The sequence below is a fragment of the Dendronephthya gigantea genome, unplaced genomic scaffold, assembly GCF_004324835.1.
Source record: "Dendronephthya gigantea isolate DGI-Jeju-01 unplaced genomic scaffold, DenGig_1.0 000077F, whole genome shotgun sequence".
Taxonomy (NCBI): Eukaryota; Metazoa; Cnidaria; class Anthozoa; order Malacalcyonacea; family Nephtheidae; genus Dendronephthya; species Dendronephthya gigantea.
In genome coordinates, this window is record NW_021163087.1 from 222,737 (window position 1) to 243,328 (window position 20,592).

The 20,592-nt window shown below is 36.2% G+C and overlaps 4 protein-coding genes across 4 annotated transcripts; 2 read left to right on the forward strand and 2 right to left on the reverse strand.

Annotated features, from left to right (window-relative positions):
• Positions 1 to 1,563: 1,563 nt before the first annotated feature.
• On the reverse strand, positions 1,564 to 8,448 carry LOC114532022. Its single transcript, XM_028553617.1, has 3 exons — positions 7,353 to 8,448; positions 3,340 to 3,513; positions 1,564 to 3,071 (listed from the first exon to the last, which is right to left on the reverse strand). Exons 1-3 carry the CDS (start codon positions 8,446 to 8,448, stop codon positions 1,783 to 1,785), a joined length of 2,559 nt encoding a protein of 852 aa, XP_028409418.1. The 3' UTR covers positions 1,564 to 1,782.
• A 3,407-nt stretch (positions 8,449 to 11,855) lies between these two features.
• Positions 11,856 to 14,179, reverse strand: LOC114532024. The gene is made up of 5 exons (XM_028553618.1): positions 13,398 to 14,179; positions 13,217 to 13,338; positions 12,872 to 12,924; positions 12,521 to 12,759; positions 11,856 to 12,433 (listed from the first exon to the last, which is right to left on the reverse strand). The coding sequence occupies exons 1-5, from the start codon at positions 13,849 to 13,851 to the stop codon at positions 12,192 to 12,194; spliced, it is 1,110 nt and encodes a 369-aa protein (XP_028409419.1). The 5' UTR covers positions 13,852 to 14,179; the 3' UTR covers positions 11,856 to 12,191.
• Positions 14,180 to 15,181: 1,002 nt separating this feature from the next.
• LOC114532025 lies at positions 15,182 to 17,888 on the forward strand. Its single transcript, XM_028553619.1, has 6 exons — positions 15,182 to 15,205; positions 15,450 to 15,594; positions 16,375 to 16,502; positions 16,662 to 17,148; positions 17,557 to 17,698; positions 17,813 to 17,888. Exons 2-6 carry the CDS (start codon positions 15,453 to 15,455, stop codon positions 17,886 to 17,888), a joined length of 975 nt encoding a protein of 324 aa, XP_028409420.1. The 5' UTR covers positions 15,182 to 15,205; positions 15,450 to 15,452.
• On the forward strand, positions 17,067 to 19,404 carry LOC114532096. The gene is made up of 5 exons (XM_028553683.1): positions 17,067 to 17,148; positions 17,557 to 17,698; positions 18,098 to 18,240; positions 18,334 to 18,989; positions 19,301 to 19,404. The coding sequence occupies exons 3-5, from the start codon at positions 18,098 to 18,100 to the stop codon at positions 19,402 to 19,404; spliced, it is 903 nt and encodes a 300-aa protein (XP_028409484.1). The 5' UTR covers positions 17,067 to 17,148; positions 17,557 to 17,698.
• Positions 19,405 to 20,592: the final 1,188 nt, after the last annotated feature.

Genomic DNA, 20,592 nt, shown 5'->3' on the forward strand with positions numbered 1-20,592 from the left:
ATGCTTTAGTTTTCACAGCCAAATCAATTGGGCCAAAATCAGTTCCATACATCAGGAAAGCTAAATGAGGAATGTTCACTTTAGTCTGTCCTTTTCGGTTTGCGGCTGAACGTGAACGGGTTGGGATAAAACGCTGATACGGACGACACGGATACGGATGAGGGGATAAAACACGGATGAGAAAATAAACGCTAATGAGGGGATGAAGCACGGTGAGAGAATAAGCGTACCCTAAGTGGGTAAAAGTTTGAGACAAGGAATCGCTTTATTTACTCAATATGTTTTGAGCCGGGATGAAATATCTACTTGACGCATGTTAATTGCTTCTTGTTACGATATGTACGGGCTACCTGTACCGTTATCGTCTGCAGTGTGGTGTGTCAGCGGGAACAGGAATTAAAACAAAAACATTTTAACAGCTGGGAAATTTGTTGCGCATGCGCTATACCCCAGGAATATATTTCAGTGTGCCAATCAATATTACACTTTTTTTTTTCAATTAGGTTTTTTCATTATATTATTTTTTTTTCAACATTTTTCTCTGTCTTTCCATACAGTCATAGAAACACTTGTGGGATTTGGGGAACCTCGAAATAACATGGAAACCTCGCCCTACGGGGTCGTTTTCCCACTGATTATTTCTCGTTCTCCCAAACTCCCACGCGTGTTTCTATAACTGTATAGAAACACGGTAAATGTTTTCTATTCCTTAAATTAATATTAATATAGTGGTTATCTATAGAAAGAGTATTGCAATTTTGGGCGTATCCTCTCTCTTCACCCGTGGAAAATTAAATCCACATGTTCTTCTTCTGCCTTGTTTGCAGTCACAAACTGAAATACTGTGCGAAGTCTGGGACGAGCAAAAATTATGACATTTAATTGGACAATGAACATAGGGCATTTTAATAATTAATGTTTATTACCAGAAGAAGATATAACAAAAAAGTACTGGCTCTAATTTTGTATCTGATAATAATCAATTATTGGACGATTTCGAGCAAAATTTTTGTGATTTTTTGGTGGCAAGCAGCCGACAAATCACGATATTTTCGGGGAACCGTGGAATAATTGATTTATCATTCACAACTCAACTTTCAATTTTAAGTGCGTTGTAAAATATTACTATGGAAACACGTGGATGGAGTTTTTCACACAATATTTTATTTAACCAAGAAAACTCGTTTATACAGCTTACACAACAATATCATCTGATAATAAAAACCTGGTTCGTTTAACTAACAAAACATGGCTGATTTCTGCATTTTTATCTACGCATAATTAAGATAATTCAACTTTATTTATTTACAAATATTTATACACAGTAGCATCTCAACCAATCAGAAAAAACCTGATTATACATTAACCATAGTAAAATTTAAGACACATGCACAAATAAAAACGTTAATTTTTAGATGGCCGTATCTTAACAAAGTTAAAAGACATTAAAAGAGAAACTAAAACATCATTAAAATTTCTATTTTCTTTTTTCGATATTGTTCCAAGTTGCAGCCCTTTATAACTAAAACTGCGTTTTAAAGCATTTGTGTTTGGCTTGGGCAAGTGTAGAGCATTCTTCTCAATTCATACGTTTGGCTGGTACGGATCGTATAAAGGTCACTGAGGTAAATATCTGAATTTTTTTGAAGCTTTTGAAATTTTATTTGCAAGGTTTTGGAACAATTATTCCATACCAGCAAACAATAATCAAAATGGGGTAAAACAAAAGCATTATAAATGGTTTTAAGCGTATCTTTATCAAATGCTTCTAACCTGACGCAATTAAGGGCGAACAACGTTTATAATCAAGTCTATCTTCGGTTTATAAGACACAACCAATGATTTGAGTGCGGTCACAAAGTATAATGTTCGTGGAGGAATGATCATAGTCATTGGAAGCTTCGCCGTTGAAATACTCTTTGAATTTGTTTCATTAACGTGGACGTTAAAAGTTTTGTCATTGCAAACATTGGCTACGTCATATATTCGTATTGCTTGACGAAGATTTCCTGGAATATTTGCATCAGAAATGAATCGTTGAATTAGAAGAATGCAAGACTCACGTACCTTAATTTCAGCTGATTTACCGACTATGTCATATATTGGATGCTTTTTGGTTCGCACTAAATCAACATTTGATGGCATTGTAAAGTTTTGCGCAAGAGATTTGTTGTTGCATATGCACAGCTGAAGTTCAACGTTTGGATCAGCACATTGCTCGTATATACCAAAGGTTGACAACCTCTTATAATCCACTAACTTGATCTCGTACGATTCTTTGGAATCTGAATTATACTCGGTAGAAACCTTCAAAACCTCGTTTTGTTTTATGAGGTGACTTGACTGCACAAGAATATCCATTGTTTCAGATATTTTTCCTTTACCTGATTTCCGACGTATCATGTTTATAATTGATCTTCTTTGTAATCGTTGACAATGGCCAAAGAAGAAATGTGGAGCGTTTGAAGTTTTATTTTCTATCCTGGAGCTCGTCATTGAATCTTGAATCATGTTGTTCAATTTACCAAGAGCAAACTCTGCAATGATTATCTGTTCTGCGGAAAGCTTCACTGGGAGATACCAACCGTTGCAAATACAAATAACGGATCGTGTGAATTTCAGGTCATTGCAAGTTCTGTATTTTGAAATATTTCCTAGCAAACCTGCAGGACGTAACTTGGCTTCTCCATTATATTTTGAAAGTTCGATTAACCCAGCTCTCAAATCTAAAATATTCAACAAACGATGCTGGTTTATTTTTAGATTGTCTAAAATTTCTTTTCCTAATATTTGACCGACATTGTACGGAATGATGCCCAATAAGAAAGGATGACTAATTTCAAGTCTTCCATCTATTATTTTATTATGTCTTTGATAACGAGTGTACGTGTTTCCATGGTCAGAAAGAACGAATGTCAGCGTATTTTCTTTCTGGGACATATCTTCAATGAATTCCAAAAGATGTTGATCCACAGTTTGCACTCGAAGACCAACGTCATCATGAGACACCCGCAGATTTGTGTATGAGAAGAGTGGTTTGCTTTTTGGAGTGCTTTCCACCAGACGGAGATCTAGGATTTTTCATACCTTAATTAGTCAAAACTTCATGACACCATTCATACATGAGGATAATACTGTGTTGGTTATTGACAAAATTACACCTAACTTTCACCCCATATTAGGGTTCATCAGCATGCATCAGAACTGAGAGGTAAGAAAATATTCAAAATAGGAAATTATACTAGATCAAAATCAGACAATTATATCACGGAAATACTACGGGAATGGAATAATAATTATCTGGATAATTTACCATAGTCACTTGACTATGTTGCCTACCCCTAGATCCGCGCCTGCTTTCCACTGCCTTGATATAGCGAGTTAAAAAATCCAGGTGATATTGATGAAAGTGTTTTCCATTGTAGCACAATTGATTATGTTTATTTGCACGAAATTGATGTCGCCTTCCAGGGTTTGCTGATAAAACAATCTTGCAAGAGGAGTATGTGATGCCTGAAAATAAAAAAATTGTGAATTTTTCACTGACCAAAATTTCGTATTGAACGGAGGTGATTATTCAAAATTCTCCCCTCTGATTGGTCGAAAAACATTGGTTACGCAATTATGACAGATGAAAGTGACACAGTGAAAAAGAGTGATTTTAAAGAAAATGCTCTACCGAGAACAACGAACAATGCAAAAATATGGGGAAATTATATTCGAGGTAAACACTACGTTACAACTTCGCATAAAACACCCTTTTATATAATTTATTCGCTCTAAAGTTGTCGAGATATTGTTTTTTGAAAAGACAATGGATTTTTACAATGAATTGTTTGTTTTTTTTGAAAAATTACCCAGTTATTAATCTGGAGTACGGAGATGTTACTAAAATGGCTGAATAAATCAGCGATATTCGATCGTGTGATTGTGAGGTAGGTATACAGGGTGTCTCCAAAAAAACGCAACCATAGTTCGGGTAAAATGACTTTTAGCATTTTGAATGAAGGATTAAGAGCCATTTTCAATTTCCAGAGGTGCTTATCCATTGCGCTTTAAGGCCGGCGCACACTAGAGCTATGTGCTAAGCAAAAAGTCATTCGTGGCCATTGGCGTAAGCCAGTTGCTCTCTTGTGCGGGTGACTTTTCCGGCGACTTTGGTCATTCGTGCCACTTACAGCAAATATCTAGCATGTTTGATAATTTTTGCCTCGCGTGCCGAAATCTTTCCGTGTGCGGCAAACTGAAAGCTATCTGCTTATGGATTGTCTTAACAGCGCATGCGTAATATACGAATGTAAACATCCAAGATGGCGTACAGATTGCAAAAACAAAATTATGGATGAAAATGAAGACGAAGAGGTGTTGTTATTTTTGTTGCTATTGCGTAGGACTAGACTAAACACCGTTATCCAAGTGCTATTAATTATATTACCTGTTGGAGAGAGCTCACTAGCTATTTCTGCAAAGCGCATTCCCGTTTCTCTCTGTTTCTGAAATCTGCAGAGTTCACATCATATAAACAACTGTATTTTGACCAAAGATCAACCAGTTTGTCTTCCAAGTTGGCCTCATGATCAGCCACCAATTCGTTTGGCTTTGTTTGCACCGCTCTTTTTGATGTTTACTTTTGTTTATGACGCATGCGCTGTTAAGACAATCCATAAGCAGATAGCTTTCAGTTTGCCGCACACGGAAAGATTTTGGCGCGCGAGGCAGAAATTATCAAACATGCTAGATATTTGCCGTAAGTGGCACGAATGACCAAAGTCGCCTGAAAAGTCGCCCGCACACGAGAGCAACTGGTTTACGCCAATGGCCACGAATGACTTTTTGCTAAGCACCGATAGCTCTAGTGTGCGCCGGGGCTGTATTAATGTTCTTGCATATTTAAGTGGTTACGTTTTTTTTGAGTCACTCTGTATAGGTAACACAACCGTGAAAGTACCTGTGAACTCAAATAAGGGCAAATATGTTTTAGCAGAAGCGACGCCGGAACTTTTCGAAATAGGCGAATTAAAAGAAGAGCTTCGAAGCGAAATTAATAGAGCAAAACAACTAAGACAAGACCTCGAGGGCTTAAACAATCAATTGCTCCAATCTTTGCATAATTTAAATGGATATACCGACACAGAAAATATTTGCACTAAAAGCGAATATTTTTTAAATTGTAACTTAAACATTTAAGTAGGACAAATTTACTTATCTAAAGATGTCTTTTAAATGTTTAAATGTATTTAACGTTAATTTTGTTTTATATACGAAGCAAAAACCATTTGTATTTTCACAAAAAAAACAAAAATGGAAATTGAGGGAAAATTTTCGAAACTCGCTATCTCAATCCCAAACGTGACATACCGTAATTACTCGAATAAACGCCGCGGCTTTTATTAAATTTTTAGCAATTAAGATGCGGCGTTTATTCGAGGGCGGCGTTTATTCAAAGGAGGCGTTTATTGCAAACTCGTGACAACTCTGAATTTATTGTGTAATTTAAACGCTAATTTAACCAATACAATCTAGTGGTATCACAGGTAGCCCGCTATTGGATTTGCTTTTAGTTAAATATTAAATACATTCTATACAAAATGACATGAAGTGTCGCCGTCCTTCATTCACTGCTGACATATTATCGCAGGCGCCAATTTTTGCGATGCAGTGTAACCTTTATGTATATATTAATATAAGGTTGGCTACTCTTTGTCGTATTTTCACATTTACGAATTACATACACAAATTACACATGAAAATACTCGTACTTAAACACAAAAATATACACAAAAAACTAAATCTATGTGGGAACTGACTCTCCTAAAACATTTCCGAAACATTTGTTTGTCTTTAAAGCCATTACAAATATGTGAAATTTACGAAAATACAAACACTTTTTGGTTGAATTTTTTGAAAAGCCGTCGGGATCCCATTACCCTGCCCTACGTCACAGCAAACACGCAATATGATTGGCTGGTTGAGTCCCGTTAACGTAAACAAATTTCAAAATTCAAAACTAAGCAATATGATTGGCTGGTTGAGTCCCGTTAACGTAAACAAATTTCAAAATTCAAAACTAAGCCAATCATATTGCGTGTTTGCTGTGACGTAGGGCAGGTAATGGGATCCCGACGGCTTTTCAAAAAATTCAACCAAAAAGTGTTTGTATTTTCGTAAATTTCACATATTTGTAATGGCTTTAAAGACAAGCAAATGTTTCGGAAATGTTTTAGGAGAGTCAGTTCCCACATAGATTTAGTTTTTGTGTATATTTTGTGTTTAAGTACGAGTACTTTCATGTGTAATTTGTGTATGTAATTCGTAAATGTGAAAATACGACAAAGAGTTGCCAACCTTATATTAATATACATAAAGGTTGCACTGCACCGCACGAATTGCCGCCTGCGTTAATATGTCAGCAGTGAATGAAGGACGGCGACACTTCATGTCATTTTGTATAGAATGTATTTAATATTTAACTAAAAGCAAATCCAATAGCAGGCTACCTGTGGTGGTATCGGCAAGATTCTCGGCTGTTACCACGGAATTACGCATCGCAGAAGTTTTGGAGAAATAGCTGAGCAGCAAAGCTATGAAATATAACCACTTTGAACTGAATAACATTCAAATTGAGAAAAATAAATTTCCACTACTGGTTTAGATTCAATGTTGTCTTTTTTTGTAAAGATAAATACTTGAATTTCTTACAGTGGTTATAAATAAATGCTTCGAATAAATTCCGCAATGACGAAAAGGTTGCGGCGTTTATTTGAGGGCGGCGTTTAATGATATTTTTGTTTGTCTCTGCGGCGTTTATTCGAGGGCGGCGTTTATTCGAGGGAGGCGTAATTCGAGTAATTACGGTACGGAAAATATCCGCACTATTCCTCGGATGTAGTGGCGTATGAGTTATACGAATGCTTTAGTTCTCAGTAAAATACCCCAACCGTATAATAAATATAATTATTATACATTATAGCAGTAAAGCAATTTGATTGGCTAATAGTTGACAGATAAATCGCGCAATCACGCAAAATTCATTTATCTGCTAGCAGATAACTGAGTTATATCCAAGTGAGCCTGCGGTGGTTAACAAGCGGTATTCATTTAAATGTATTTATGTATTAATAATTGATGTATTTTTAGATGTTGCTCTTAAATAAGGTTTTTCATTCGTTAATACTATGTTTACTATTTTTCAAATGTATAATAAAACAATTATTGAATTCGGTTTTTGTGATATGAAGAGTCAAGGTCGAGGTAAGCGTTATCATCCGAGCCGAACTCTGCATATCACAAAAACCTCATCCCATAATTGTTTATTATGACACTGATATCAGCATATGATCCAGTGCACTCACCGATTGTGTCAATATTGGAGTTATCAATTTTTTTTCTCAAAGGTTTCCATCCTCTCACGTGTAAAGTGGATAGGAGACCATTTGGCCATGTGTGACACATATCTTCTAGATACATCGTTTGATATCCAGCGTTTTTCATAATACCAAAGAGGACATTTGGGTGTGATGTTTCAGTTGCTTTTTGTTTATGGGTATAATTCATTGGGTACAGTTCACCAGTAAAAAAACCTTTCTCTGTTTCGTGTGTATTTGTATGAATACCTTGAAAAAGCTGAAACTCGAAGAATGACGCTGATTTTGGTTTTCTATTGTCTCGTTTTGTTCGCAAATATTCAATCGTCTTCGGAAATGAACGGTAAAAGTGTGCTCTTGAAATCGAGTCAAGCAATAAAACATTCAAATTAAGTTTTCCCCCAAGAGGTTTAGGTTCATCAGGTTTAAGATATTGCAACTTTGGCAAAATGCTAATCATTTGTGAGATTGTTCTGTTTTTCCCTTTCCTTATGCAGTTTAAAAATATGAAATTAACGTTGTTTTCTCTTGCTCGTATTAGAGCGGCCTTTACAAGATTTGCAAAAGTTTTCGAATCTCGTTTGTTTTTTTCCACTTTTTGACCCCTCATATTTCCATTCGACAGGTCGAGCTCTTCTATTATTAGATATTTATCAATATCGCAAATCGAGAGGTCACATGTTACTTTCCCTTCATTTGATTGGTCCATAATAGTATTTGACAGATAGCAGAGATTATAGGATGGTTCATCTTGATCTTTGCAAATTAAATTAGAATGCAATATTTTAAAATGTTCAGCAGTATATTCACAAGATTTTTTAGAAGGTGGACGTGGTTGACACGTCATATCTTGTTCTATATCATCAATATTGTGAAGGCTTCTCATTTCGGGGCATAACGATGACGTAAATGTGACATTTCTGATCTCAAATGCTTCCGTTACATATTGATCAAATTTCGGGTGGAAGACATAAAGTAGCCAAAGGACATTACAGATTGCTGCAGTAACAGCGAAGATGAGAAAATATTGTCGTTTCTTTGCATGTGACCAGCGAGGTATTTGTCTTCGGGCGTTGTTTCTCATGTTCCAAGTACAAACTACAATAATTAGAAAGATTCCACAAATTAGTTCACGGCACAAAGTATTTTTGGTAATTTAATAAATCAGTAAATAAACTGCAAAATAGATTAACCTATATGCGCGCGATACACACAATGTTTATTGCAACTATTAAGCTTAGCTTATATTTCGAACACAGAAGTTCGACATAACAATGCTGTATTCATCATGGTCACTTTACACAGCTGATGAAAAATCTGGTTACTACTATACTTTGCATTACGGCAAGTGAACCAAAAACTTGGAAGCGAAGTAGGCCCTCGACATTATTCAGTTTGCACAGCATATGCCTTATATAAAGCACGTAGACCTATATAAAATATATTTATACTCGAAACCCTCATCGAATCCTACACGCCTAAAAACGATCAGGTTGATGGAATACTGATATGACTGACAGGATGAGCAATGTTGTGCTGCCCACATTGTTAGTCCTGTAACAATAGTCTTTCCGTTTTTATAACAGTGATATAATGGAACGACTTATGCTCTTTTTTGTGAAATTAGTTTTAGACTTGGGAATTTAAAAGTTAATGCTGTTTCTTCTCAAATTATGAAACTGCATGGTTATCCCCTACTTCAAACATCTGAGCTATTGCTTCATTTTTTTGTGCAGTTGTTTCTTACTTTTTCTACATGAGAATTGCTTTTTTTGTTTTCATCTAATAATTGTTTACAACTGTCGAATACCCGAGAAGGGGTATCATTATAAACTTGCACCAAATTACTCATTTGCATATAATCTTTCATACGTCTTGTTAGACGGCCAATTCCTCAGTTAGAAACCTTGGAAAGAATTGCATCTATATGGTTTTTTTCACAAAAGTTGATCCTGAACGACAATTCCTAATCGCTTTGACTTTCTGACTTTGATTTTATACAAGCTTTGCCGGGAGCCTATATGTATTATCATAATTATACTCAGTTTCTCCGTGTTATGAGTTAATTTATTGGCTAGCGAACACCTATAATTATGTGCCCTCTTCAAGTCATGCATTATTTAATTGATTTTAATCATTTAATTGTTATGTTGTTGTTGCCATTGCTGACCACACAATGATAATACGACCGAACGCCGCTTTTTTGTAAAGAATACGGTTTGGTGGTCGGTCCAGATAGAAAAATATTTCCCCTCGGTCTCAAAATCAGAGCATCGCTTATTGTTACATAGATGTTCGACACCTGACATTTTGACATTTTTGGTCTATTCGTGAATGCAAGGTCAATCAATGTGCTTGATATTGATGATTCAGTTAGTCGAGTCACTCGAGTGGGTTCTTGAATCACTTTGTCAAATTGTCCGCAATGTCTTTCAGCTTTATCGTCTGTAATGTGGCATTGGATTAAAAGCACTCTGCGAGTGCGTTATCCGGTTTTACACGCACTCATTCATAAACAAGGGACGAGAAGTGCTTCGAGTTCCTTGTTTATGAACGAGTGCATGTGTTTTATAGTCAATAACTTAACTGCATGCTCCAACCGCAGTTATAATCTCCCACTACTAAATTAATTTCCTTATTCTCAGAATCATTCTTGAAAATAGTCAAATCATTGAAGCGATACCATGAATGTGTTTACACGATGCGGTAGTGTTGTAGTATATTCTTAACATGATTTTACTGTAGAGTGTAGTCTTTTCATCGCGCCTTAACGGTGTAATTTGTTCACAATATTGACTCCTATGCACATTGAAAACCTATTTATAGATTATCAAGTTATGATTTTCTTACCTTATATATATATATATTCTTGTTTATAATAAATTGCTTCCCCTCGTCTCTGGTTGAATGTAAAATTTATCGAAAGAGAGTAATGAGTGGCTTGGTATTTTAGAATGACAAACTGAAGTGATTTAGAAACATGCATTGTAACGTGGCATTTTAATTGTTTCAATGATTTCACTGAACTCTCTATTATTATTCATGATTCGTGGATGACGCTACAGGAACGTTACAGGGCTTTTCCGATGTAAGACTTGTGAAATAAAGACATTAAAATGGAGGTTGACGGCAAACTGGTGACCGAAAGCGGCAAACTTTAAGTCACATTTAAAAGAAAACTCTACATGTTTTTAACCAGTTTACATTTCATGCTTCAATTTTCACGGCCAAAATTCCCATACATCGGGAAAGATCAATGAGAAATGTTCATTGTTGTCTGCCCTTTGGGGTTCACGGCTCACCGTGAACGGGTAGGGACAAAACGCGGATACATACGAGACGGATACGGAGGTGGGATAAAACACGGATATCGATAAGGGAAAAAAACACGGGTGAGGAAATAAAACACGGGTGAGGGGATAGGCGTACCCTAAGTGGGTAAAAGTTCAGGGCAAGGATTCGCTTTAATTGCTCAATAATTTTTGAGCCGGAATAAAATATCTACAGAGGAAGCTCAGAAAAACAAGAGACTTGACGCGTGTTAATTGCTTCTTGTTACGATATTTACGGGCTACCTGTACCGTTGTCGCCTGTAGTGCGGTGTGTCAGCAGGGACAGAGATTAAAACATCAACATTTTAACATTTGAGGTAAACGACTAAATTTTTGATAGCAAACATGTTTCAGCTTAAGCTAAGCCATCTTGAGTGCGAAGTGAGCTAAAAATATTTACAGCAGGATGTGTGATACAATAAAGTTGTGACATATGATACAAATATCAGATTACAATAACAAATACATGTGTCAACTATTATTTACAAAAGCTAGTGTGTTATTATAATTATTTACAAAATAGGGTCGAGTATATTTACAAGTTGAAAATGGTATTAAAATGCTGTATTTGCTTACTGAGATCTGGTTTGAGTTTTTTGACGTAGAGAGCTTCTTTGAGTTATAGATTGTGCATGGTCTAGTACGCGAAAGCAGGATTCAGTGTATGCAGCTTTGCATTGTGGTGAATTGTGGAGATATTTGTATACGTGCGAGTTCTTATCAGAGGTGGTGTGCTCCTAATGACGAGTGGTTTCGCCAACATAACGGGTAACCAATAGATGTGTTGTTGATTTTTGCGTGTACGGTCAATAAGCGTTTTTATTAGTCGCGTCTTGTAGTTATGTGAAGTGAAGCTTAGGAAATTCAACAGTAGCCTGTGTGAATTTTCATGTGCGGGATGTAATGCCCGTTATGTTGACGAAACCACTCGTCATTTAATTACACGCATTAAGGAACACACCACCTCTGATAAGAACTCGCACGTATACAAATATCTCCACAATTCACCACAATGCAAAGCTGCATACACTGAATCCTGCTTCCGCGTACTAGATCATGCACAATCTCAGTTCTCTCTCAAACTCAAAGAAGGCAAGAAGCTCTCTACATCAGAAAAACCCAAACCAGATCTTAATACGCAATTATATACCGACCACACCCATTTTCTATTGTTCTAAATCGGTTTTGGTTTCCCACTCAAGACCTCGTTCTGAAAGCTGGGCGCGGTTTTTGATTTCTAGAGGGGAGAGCGGGGCTGAAAATGTAAAACCCGGTACGGGTCTTACATTCAAATTCAAGACCCAGTTCAGGTCTTGAAATTCAATTCAAAACTTGTACTTTTACGAATCAAAACTTGGTATTAGCTGAACTCAAAAATACCCATAAAATATCCAAACGCAGGGAACACAACAAAAATTTACTTAAATGTTGATAACATACACACGCTTAAACTATACGTAACATACACACGACCACACAACAACTTAAAAATTATTTAATTCACAATAAAACTGAAATTTATGTTTATCGAAGACTTATCACCACTGATCCTTGCGTTTGAACTCTCATTTTCGCCTTTTTTATTTTCCACACATCCCTTGTCTTTAGTCTCACATCGTTCTTCTTCCTTAATTTTCTTGGACGTACTTGCATGAACACCGTACAAAATATCAGACACTTCAACTTGCTGTTCACTTGAAGTTCTCTTGTAGGCTCTCACAGCATCGCTTCGATGACCTAAAATTGACAATTAAAAACAGTCACGAGTTCTTACACAATTTAAAAAATCATTTATACGTTTTTATATTTTCTCGTGTGATTTACCTGTCTTTTCACATATAAGCTGCTCATCAACCCCCTTATCGTACATCCTAGTTGCTGCTGTTGCTCGTAGAGAATGATTCGTTCTGTAGCCAGAAAGACCCGCCAGCTCGCATAATCGTTTAACAGTTGAAGCCAGTTTATTATGCCCCACAGGTACACTGCTGTACCAGCAATTCGGCTTCGGACATTTCAGAGCAGTACGATAAAATGCCGTCGAACTCTCAGCGCCAACACTAGGGCTATATATATATATAAAAACAAAATAATATATAAACACATTAGCATTAAAATTACGCTTGAGTTATTTCCTAATTACTATTATAAATTGAATAGCAAATATAATATACCTACCACAAACTGACATACTTGTCGTACAAACGAACAATACACCGTTTCTTTATTTTCTTTATTCTCGTATGCTCGTGTCACTTTTCTTTTCAATTTTCGGTCTTTGATTCCCCCAGCGTTTGTTTTTGAAACGTCTTCCCGGTATTCTAAGTAATGTAAGCCGGTTTCCTTGTCAACGCCTTTTATAATTTGCGAATTATCTGCTCGAAGTCTTCTGTGTTCATTGCCCCCTCTCAACGCAAAATGAATGCCAAAAAGGTACACTAAAGTGTCAAGTAGTTGTTGTGGCTGCGAATCACCGAGAACCCCTTTCTCCCAAAGCTGTTCTTCTTCTCTCAATGTTATTACCTCGCCTTGTTTTCTTGTAAGTCCAAGACCTGCCGACGCACTTTCTTTCATCACAGCGTCCAATGCATTTCGCAAATACTCGAATTTGTCGTCGTTCAATAACCTCACTTGTTTTCCCTTCCCTTTCAAAAAATGTTGAATTGCCGCAATTATCCCATAAAGTGTGTTTGGAGGTATTTACTTCCATCACTTTTCCTGACTTCGCAAATGAAACATGCCAATGTCCGATTTAGTTCATCGTCAGACATCACGTCAACGGAATTTTCTATAACTTCTAAGCCACAATCCCCATCATCAACACTTCTTTCGTTTACTCTGCGAACTTTTATGTTCCTTTGTTCTCGCCAATTCTCAAACAACGTAACAGCCCACTTATCCTTGTATCTTGTTGATTTTGGCACACAATCATCTATCTTTGCCCGAACTTCTGTCTCACATACTGGCTTGCCAAAGCGATCCAAATCCGTTACACTTGGTTGCTCTTCGACTTCCTTTATTTCCCCAACAAAAGGCCACATATATTCATCTGGCGCAATTGTATCCTGGTACAAATCATCAAGTACAGGGAAAGATCTTTCTCGCTGTGTACTTGACTGGGTAATATACATTTCTGGATCCGAATCGCCGGACTCCATTACTTCTTCATCACTTTACACCTACAAAAGCTGCACCACTCCCTCTTAAATGGCCGAAACAAAACATCTCAAATAGACAAATAAGGTAATCCATTGTGTGCGCTTTACGTAAACCCTCATGCATTTACCTAATGATCGAAATTGAACGTTGATCACTCGCACGCTTATCGCTTGACAAATAACAAACAAAAACTGTCAAAAACCCTGCAAAACCTCTTGAGAACAATAGAGAATGGGTGTGGTCGGTATATAAACAACATAACAACCTCATGGTCGGTCTTTCATTGAAATTCAAGACCTCGGCGCTGCGCGCCTCGGTCTTGAATTTCAATGAAAGACCGACCATGAGGTTGTTATCCTATATATACAGCATTTTAATACCATTTTCAACTTGTAAATATACTTGACCCTATTTTGTAAATATAATAACCCACTTTTGTAAATAATAATTGACCTGTTGCCAGAGACGTGCCGGTCGGGAAGCGTATTCGAAATATAAATTTTAAAGCCCAACACAGTGCTTTCAGTAAAGCCATAAAAGACAATTTAGACCATTTGAGAGTAATAAAAATATATTTGGTAGTAACGTTTCGTCTTAACTTAAGACATCTTCAGACTAAATGAGTAATATAATTACAAGGTATCAATTTACAAAGGGTGATAACAAGGACAAAGTGAGGAACAGTACATAAGAGGACAAGGGACAGAGACGTCACGACACGATGACAATACGAAGTAAGGACTAAAATGAATTGAGAGGCATAGAGTCGCCTTGAACATTAAGAGAAGGCTTAAGTTTGGTGATGAGGAGACTCTCATGTATCATGGTATTATATGGGTCAGAATCTGGGTACATAACCATGCAAATTAATCGCCTGCATTGGCATCTACCGCAGACCAGTGATCAAGCAGGCGCAGCAGGACCTAACCAAGATGGCGGAAAGTTCGAAGAGAAAAAGGACGAAGCCTTGGAAAACTGTTGTTATAAATGGTAAGAGGAAATATATATTTGGAGAGAATCTTGCTAAAGATCAGTCAAAAGTCCGAGCTCCACATCGGATAAGTACCTCGCAAATGGTTCGTGAAGATCGGTCTACATCTTCCACAAATATTTCCCTGACGGAGTCGGAGTGTCATTCAGATTCTCAACCACAATTTTCATGTGATCAGTACGATGAAAATACAACGCCAGAAGTCGTTATTGATTGTCAACCTCCTCATTCATCGCTGGTGCAAAACACTGAAGCAAATGTGGAAATTGCCTATGCTACTGAGCTTTCTAGGTTAGAGATGGTAACTGTAGTAACCAAATGCGCAATTGCCCGACTTTAACGTCGAAAGTAAACGAATAAAGGTAAGAGCACAATGCAATGAAATAAGGCAAGTGTTGCTGATCATTAGCATCTTCATTGAGAGAACAAAGCTCTTTATCTTGCTTAATACTTATAGTTCATATTTCAATACTGGATGATATATAATTAAACCTGTATTTACTTATTAGTTATTACAATATGTATACTGTTAGAGAATAAGAGAGTTTGCAACATCGCTGGCAATAATGATTAATTACAAAATAACTACCAATTATTGTGCTGAAGGAAATGAACTTCATTGTGGTACACAGAAGTGTCTGGCTGCTACTACCTACCAATCAGTATGATTGGCTATACAGCTGTTCATGCTCACCTAGAAGGAGTCAACTGCTCTCTGGATTGTCAAAGTTATTACAGCAGGAACCATCCCGTGAGTACACAACATATACAGCCATATGTTGCATCAGGGATAAACAATGTTGCGCTGCACTCTATAAACAGTATTGTTAATGTTGTTGAACCTTGTTGAATCATCAGTGTTGATGCAATGTTGTTGTGACAAGTTGCAACAGCATTGATATCTCAACAAGTTTCAACAACATTGTTAACAATACTGTTCGCAGGATGCAGCAGCACAACATAGATCACTCCTGTTTTTAACAATGTGCATCAACATGGTGATTTTTAGGTGTGCAATAAAATAATATGATGTCAAGGAGTGGCAATTGTTGCTACTCAATGGCATCAGATAGTTTTATTGGTCAGGGGAAAAAGTATATCTGGATGCATTGTTAGTAAATTTGTAAGATATAGAGGTGTTCAGTGATGTTTAGGTCCTGGTATGTAATGTTTAGGCTCATAGGGTCAAAATTTTTATCCTTGAGATTGTGAAAACAGCCTATATCTACCTCTTCCAGTAAGCTGATCTGTAAAAATGAGTACACATTTTTATAAATCTTTATATATCTGTGAGTATAAGTGTTTTTTTCTTAATGCCCCAGCAAACTGAATGCAAATAATTTCCAGAAAATGTCATGGTAGTTACCCATTTTCTCCAACCCAACCCCTCCCCCGACTCCATCCTCGCATGACACTAATAATAAGTTTTATTCTATAATGATATTTTGAATATGGTTAGTCTGGATTTAGTGAGGAATTCACATTTGTGTGTAGTGCATTGCAGACAAAATCTTGGTTTAACTTAATTTAGATCTCCGTAATTCAGTGTGTATTCACATAAAAGCAATATGTCACTTACTTCTGGATTATGACTCACAACATGGAATTACTCCAGAAGAACAAGAAAAAGAAAGTTCAATGAATGACCATACATATAAGGTAATTAAAGTAATTTTTATGTTTTCTTTCTACATCTAATTCTGTTGTACAAATTATGTATTTATTTATATAATTATTATCAGTATGATATTATAAAGCCAATAAAGGTATCTTCCTTCAGTTCCTTGACTGAGTAACGTTTTATAATTATATCTGTAGAGTACCACAAACCTGTTTGGTATTCAGATGAATGACAGTATTGGTGTACTTGCGAAGCAACGTGATGGCTCAGTTAAATGTATACCATGTTCCTCATCTCAATGTGAACATGTTATGCTTGTAAAGCAATGGCCGATGGATGATCCTGACATTCCTGAGCTCCTCGTCGACTTTCTGGAACAGGATGTTGCTACAGGCTATTCCGGGAATAGTTTGATTTCTCCAGTATCCTCGAGGAAGATACCCTTCGATCTTTTTGGCTGTCAACGTCGCTCTTTCCAAAATGGACCAGAATGTGTTCTCCCGGAAGTTATGGACGATGAAGGAAAGATGTTTTTAGCTCTTTTCCCCCCTTTTCCGGCCCTAAATGATGAACCATGTCAGTTATGTGGGAATAATTTTAGAGATGAAGATTCGAGAGACAAAGAATCTTGGTATATTAAATCTGTCAAATTGTACGGAAAGAGGAAAATCTTTGACTGTTTAGGTATGCTAGTATTGATTACAATTTGTTCTTTATCTTGTTATTCTAATATCATTTACAAAGTTTTCAGTTTAAGTTTGAATTATTAATATTTATGCAAGCAATAATCAAAACCAATACATGTAAACTGATTGCTTTGAGCATGAGCGTACATGGAAATTTAAGCCTAATGCATGTTGCCATGCGATCGAGGAAGTAAAATGGTTTATGGCATTTTTCGGGATTTGTTTCAAGAATATACGCAACATGGTTTCTTATTTCTTCTCAGTGAAATTACATAATTAGGCTGCCTCAGAAATTTCAAAGAGAAAAAGCTTCAACTTCCGAGTTTCTTTTTTTGTATTTGCTACTATAAAGACATGATTGACGTCTTTGGAAAGAAGGGTATTATCGTTAATGTCTTTTTTATAGTTTACAAACGGCCATGCTCCGGGGAAAATTGCGTGAATGATATGAAGTTTGATGGTTATGCTTACACCGTACTGAACATGGGGAATTACCTAATATCCTATGAAGTTCTAAGGGAATACATGTTCTTGTTTTTGAAAGGAGGGTTAGTCATTGATATGCTTAATTGTTATTTTAGGTAATAGGATTGTTAAATCTACATCTTAGATTTACATTAACATTTTAAAAGCGTATTTTAAGAATTGTATCATCTCCCCAGCTCGCTCTTAATAAACTTCACATCATATCATTGGTTGGTGAAGATTAAAAGTGCTCGTGTTCTTCCGAACGTTTGACAAAAAGTTACCAAGCAGCCTTGTACATGTAGATCAATTTAGCTTAATGACGTATTTTGTTTACAGTGTATCCATGAATACGTATTACCAGTCATGGGCGTTGTCTCTAGAGTCTTCTTTGAACATCAATTTAAACGATACGCTAAAATATAACCATTGGCGATCAGCATGGTATGCGTTCTTGCAACTTCTGGACATTGATTTCACAGATGGTTTTGAATGCCCAACGTGCAAAAGTGATCCCGAAATTATCATATGTGACGGTACAAGCTTGGCATATAGAAAGAACTTATGTTCAACTCTACACATCCCATCAGTGCACTACTACAACGGCACAATCCGGTCATGGAAGATAAGTATTATCAAGCTGATAAAATTTAATTGCAAAAAAATGTTAAGAATATAATGAAATCATACTTTGAATTTGTTTTGTTTGTTTTTTTACCAGGCACAGTAACAGAGTTTTTGTGAAATCGAAGGATACAAGAAAATCACTGAAGAGAGTTTGTACAGATGTATCCGCAATTGATATAAATGAGCTAAATGCACTTCAATCCGAATTACACCAAAGTATACCGTCCCTGGCAAATTTTCTGGACTGGTGCCTTGCGATTTATGGTAATGAAGCCGCTTTTCCGATTGGTATTTCAAAGTTCATAAAGGACATTTCCTGTAATACCCCTATTTGTGCTATTCTCCCTCTTGATGAAGAATTACGACGTGTTTGTGACAAAATTAAAAGAAGTGTGCCTGTTAAAGAATTTCCGAGTGATATGGAATTGTTGCAAAGAAAGTGTCCTGCTTTATTTGGCATTTTCTCATCTTTAAGTGATTCATTTGCACCTGCAGAATTCATACCTTTGTTGACCGACCTGCTCAATATTGCTGACAATGCTTTCAAAGATCGTGAAGCACCGCAGGATGATTCTGTTGTAAATCCTTCCTCGCTGTTAGCAAACTTCCCTTCCCTAAAACCTGTTCGTGGCAGAGGGACATACGCTGCAGACAAAGGAAAGCAAACGTTTGAGAATCCATGCACGAAAAAGTCTGGAAGACATCCCACTCTTCTTCCTGGTATATTCCTTATTTTTTGTCAGCATGGTAAGCTCTCTTGTTAATGACTATTCTTTTAATTTTTGCTAACGCGCGATATCATATAATTGAAAACCAATTTTAAAACCCTTATATATCTTGGGTGTAAAAGCACCAGAATTCGCCATAATTTTGACGAGATCTTTTTTGTTATGGCTTATGGAAAACTGTAAAATGGTTATTAATACTATGAAATCGTGATAAGTGAAATATAAACCACATCAAACGAATGAATATATTGTACAGTATATCCTGCGCACAAGAATAAAGCAGCCTACTCGATATTAGTTCTCACAACAAATTTATGATAATTTTTTCAGGTATAAACTATGGATACTCCGTAATGACTACTAACGAATCCCCAGATATGCCATTTACAATCTTGCGATCTCGATTTACACGAGGTAACACTGTGAACGTGTGATGGTTATATTTTTCATTTATTCCAAAGTGCATACTCATATATATACATATATATATATATATATATATATATATATATATATATATATATATATATATATATAAATAAATAAATAAAAATGCAATTTTGTTGTTAATATGAAGAGTGCTCGATGATAACAAAGTAACAGAGCAGAAATATTTATTTATTGCTTAATAATATTTACAAATCGCTACTCAGAGTTTCACGCTAATGCGATTTTCAAGCGATTGAGATACTACTCTCTAAGCTCTAACGGGTTTGTAACAAATATAAAAAAACGTTTCGATAATTGGCTTGGAATTTTACTCATTATTTATGTATTTTTCATATAAGTGTTTTATTTGGAAAAAATCACATCAAAGATATCTCTTCTATGTACTAATTTATACATGTGTAGGCTTTACTAAGACTTGTTAGATTAATTAAACTGGAGACTGTAGACCCATGATTTTCATTCAATCCAGCAATGAATATGCTAATTCAATATGTAAATTTTTAGGCACTTACCGCACGTAGAACAACTTGATCAACTTCATCCGCCATTTTGAATACAACTGCGTCAATGAGTCATCACGCATGCGTCGATACATATATTAATGGTTAAATTTGCATGGTTATGTACCCAGATTCTGACCCATATAATACCTCGACTCCCATGCGCATTAAAAACCTGTTTATAGATTATCAAGTTATGATTTTCTTACCTTATATACAACGAGTCGCTTGGTATTATGGAATCAAAACTGAAGTGATTTAGAAACAAGATAACTATTTGCATTGCATTGTAACTAGCCTCCTCCGCCGGCATCTCTTATGTATTTTTACTGTGTAAATGAAGTAATCTGAATGGCTGAGAAGCGTTTCACAGCGGAATTTTGCATCCGGCCCTCTTTGAAATGCAGCATCCGACCCGCTGTGAAAAATGTAAACAAAACGACAAAACCAAAGCAATGTACGGCTAAAATGTGTGAAAACCTTTCTGGAAAACGCTAAAAGACTGTTAAAAATAAAAAACATACCTTAAAAACTTCGTATAGTTTGGATTTTTTACGCCGTTTTTCGCCTTTTTTCGCCTTTCAATAGACCAATTGCGAAACTTGTGTTTTATCATAGGTAGCCCAACAATCAGGTTTTTGATGAAACAAGACACTCTTGCCAGTCTCAATA

What these genes read in the sequence shown, in the direction of transcription:
- LOC114532096 (XM_028553683.1), top strand. Translation starts at nt 18,098, where the DNA reads ATGGTTTTGAATGCCCAACGTGCAAAAGTGATCCCGAAATTATCATAT. An exon ending in GCACAATCCGGTCATGGAAG is followed by an intron (nt 18,241 to 18,333) that starts ATAAGTATTATC and finishes TTGTTTTTTTAC; the next exon opens with CAGGCACAGTAACAGAGTTT. An exon ending in CCTTATTTTTTGTCAGCATG is followed by an intron (nt 18,990 to 19,300) that starts GTAAGCTCTCTT and finishes TAATTTTTTCAG; the next exon opens with GTATAAACTATGGATACTCC.
- LOC114532025 (XM_028553619.1), top strand. Translation starts at nt 15,453, where the DNA reads ATGAACTTCATTGTGGTACACAGAAGTGTCTGGCTGCTACTACCTACC. An exon ending in ATTACAGCAGGAACCATCCC is followed by an intron (nt 15,595 to 16,374) that starts GTGAGTACACAA and finishes AACTTAATTTAG; the next exon opens with ATCTCCGTAATTCAGTGTGT. An exon ending in TGAATGACCATACATATAAG is followed by an intron (nt 16,503 to 16,661) that starts GTAATTAAAGTA and finishes TTATATCTGTAG; the next exon opens with AGTACCACAAACCTGTTTGG.
- LOC114532024 (XM_028553618.1), bottom strand. Translation starts at nt 13,851, where the DNA reads ATGGAGTCCGGCGATTCGGATCCAGAAATGTATATTACCCAGTCAAGT. An exon ending in GACAAGTATGTCAGTTTGTG is followed by an intron (nt 12,760 to 12,871) that starts GTAGGTATATTA and finishes ATATATATATAG; the next exon opens with CCCTAGTGTTGGCGCTGAGA. An exon ending in GCTTATATGTGAAAAGACAG is followed by an intron (nt 12,434 to 12,520) that starts GTAAATCACACG and finishes TGTCAATTTTAG; the next exon opens with GTCATCGAAGCGATGCTGTG.
- LOC114532022 (XM_028553617.1), bottom strand. Translation starts at nt 8,448, where the DNA reads ATGAGAAACAACGCCCGAAGACAAATACCTCGCTGGTCACATGCAAAG. An exon ending in CTCCAATATTGACACAATCG is followed by an intron (nt 3,514 to 7,352) that starts GTGAGTGCACTG and finishes TTTTATTTTCAG; the next exon opens with GCATCACATACTCCTCTTGC. An exon ending in AAGCAGGCGCGGATCTAGGG is followed by an intron (nt 3,072 to 3,339) that starts GTAGGCAACATA and finishes GAAAAATCCTAG; the next exon opens with ATCTCCGTCTGGTGGAAAGC.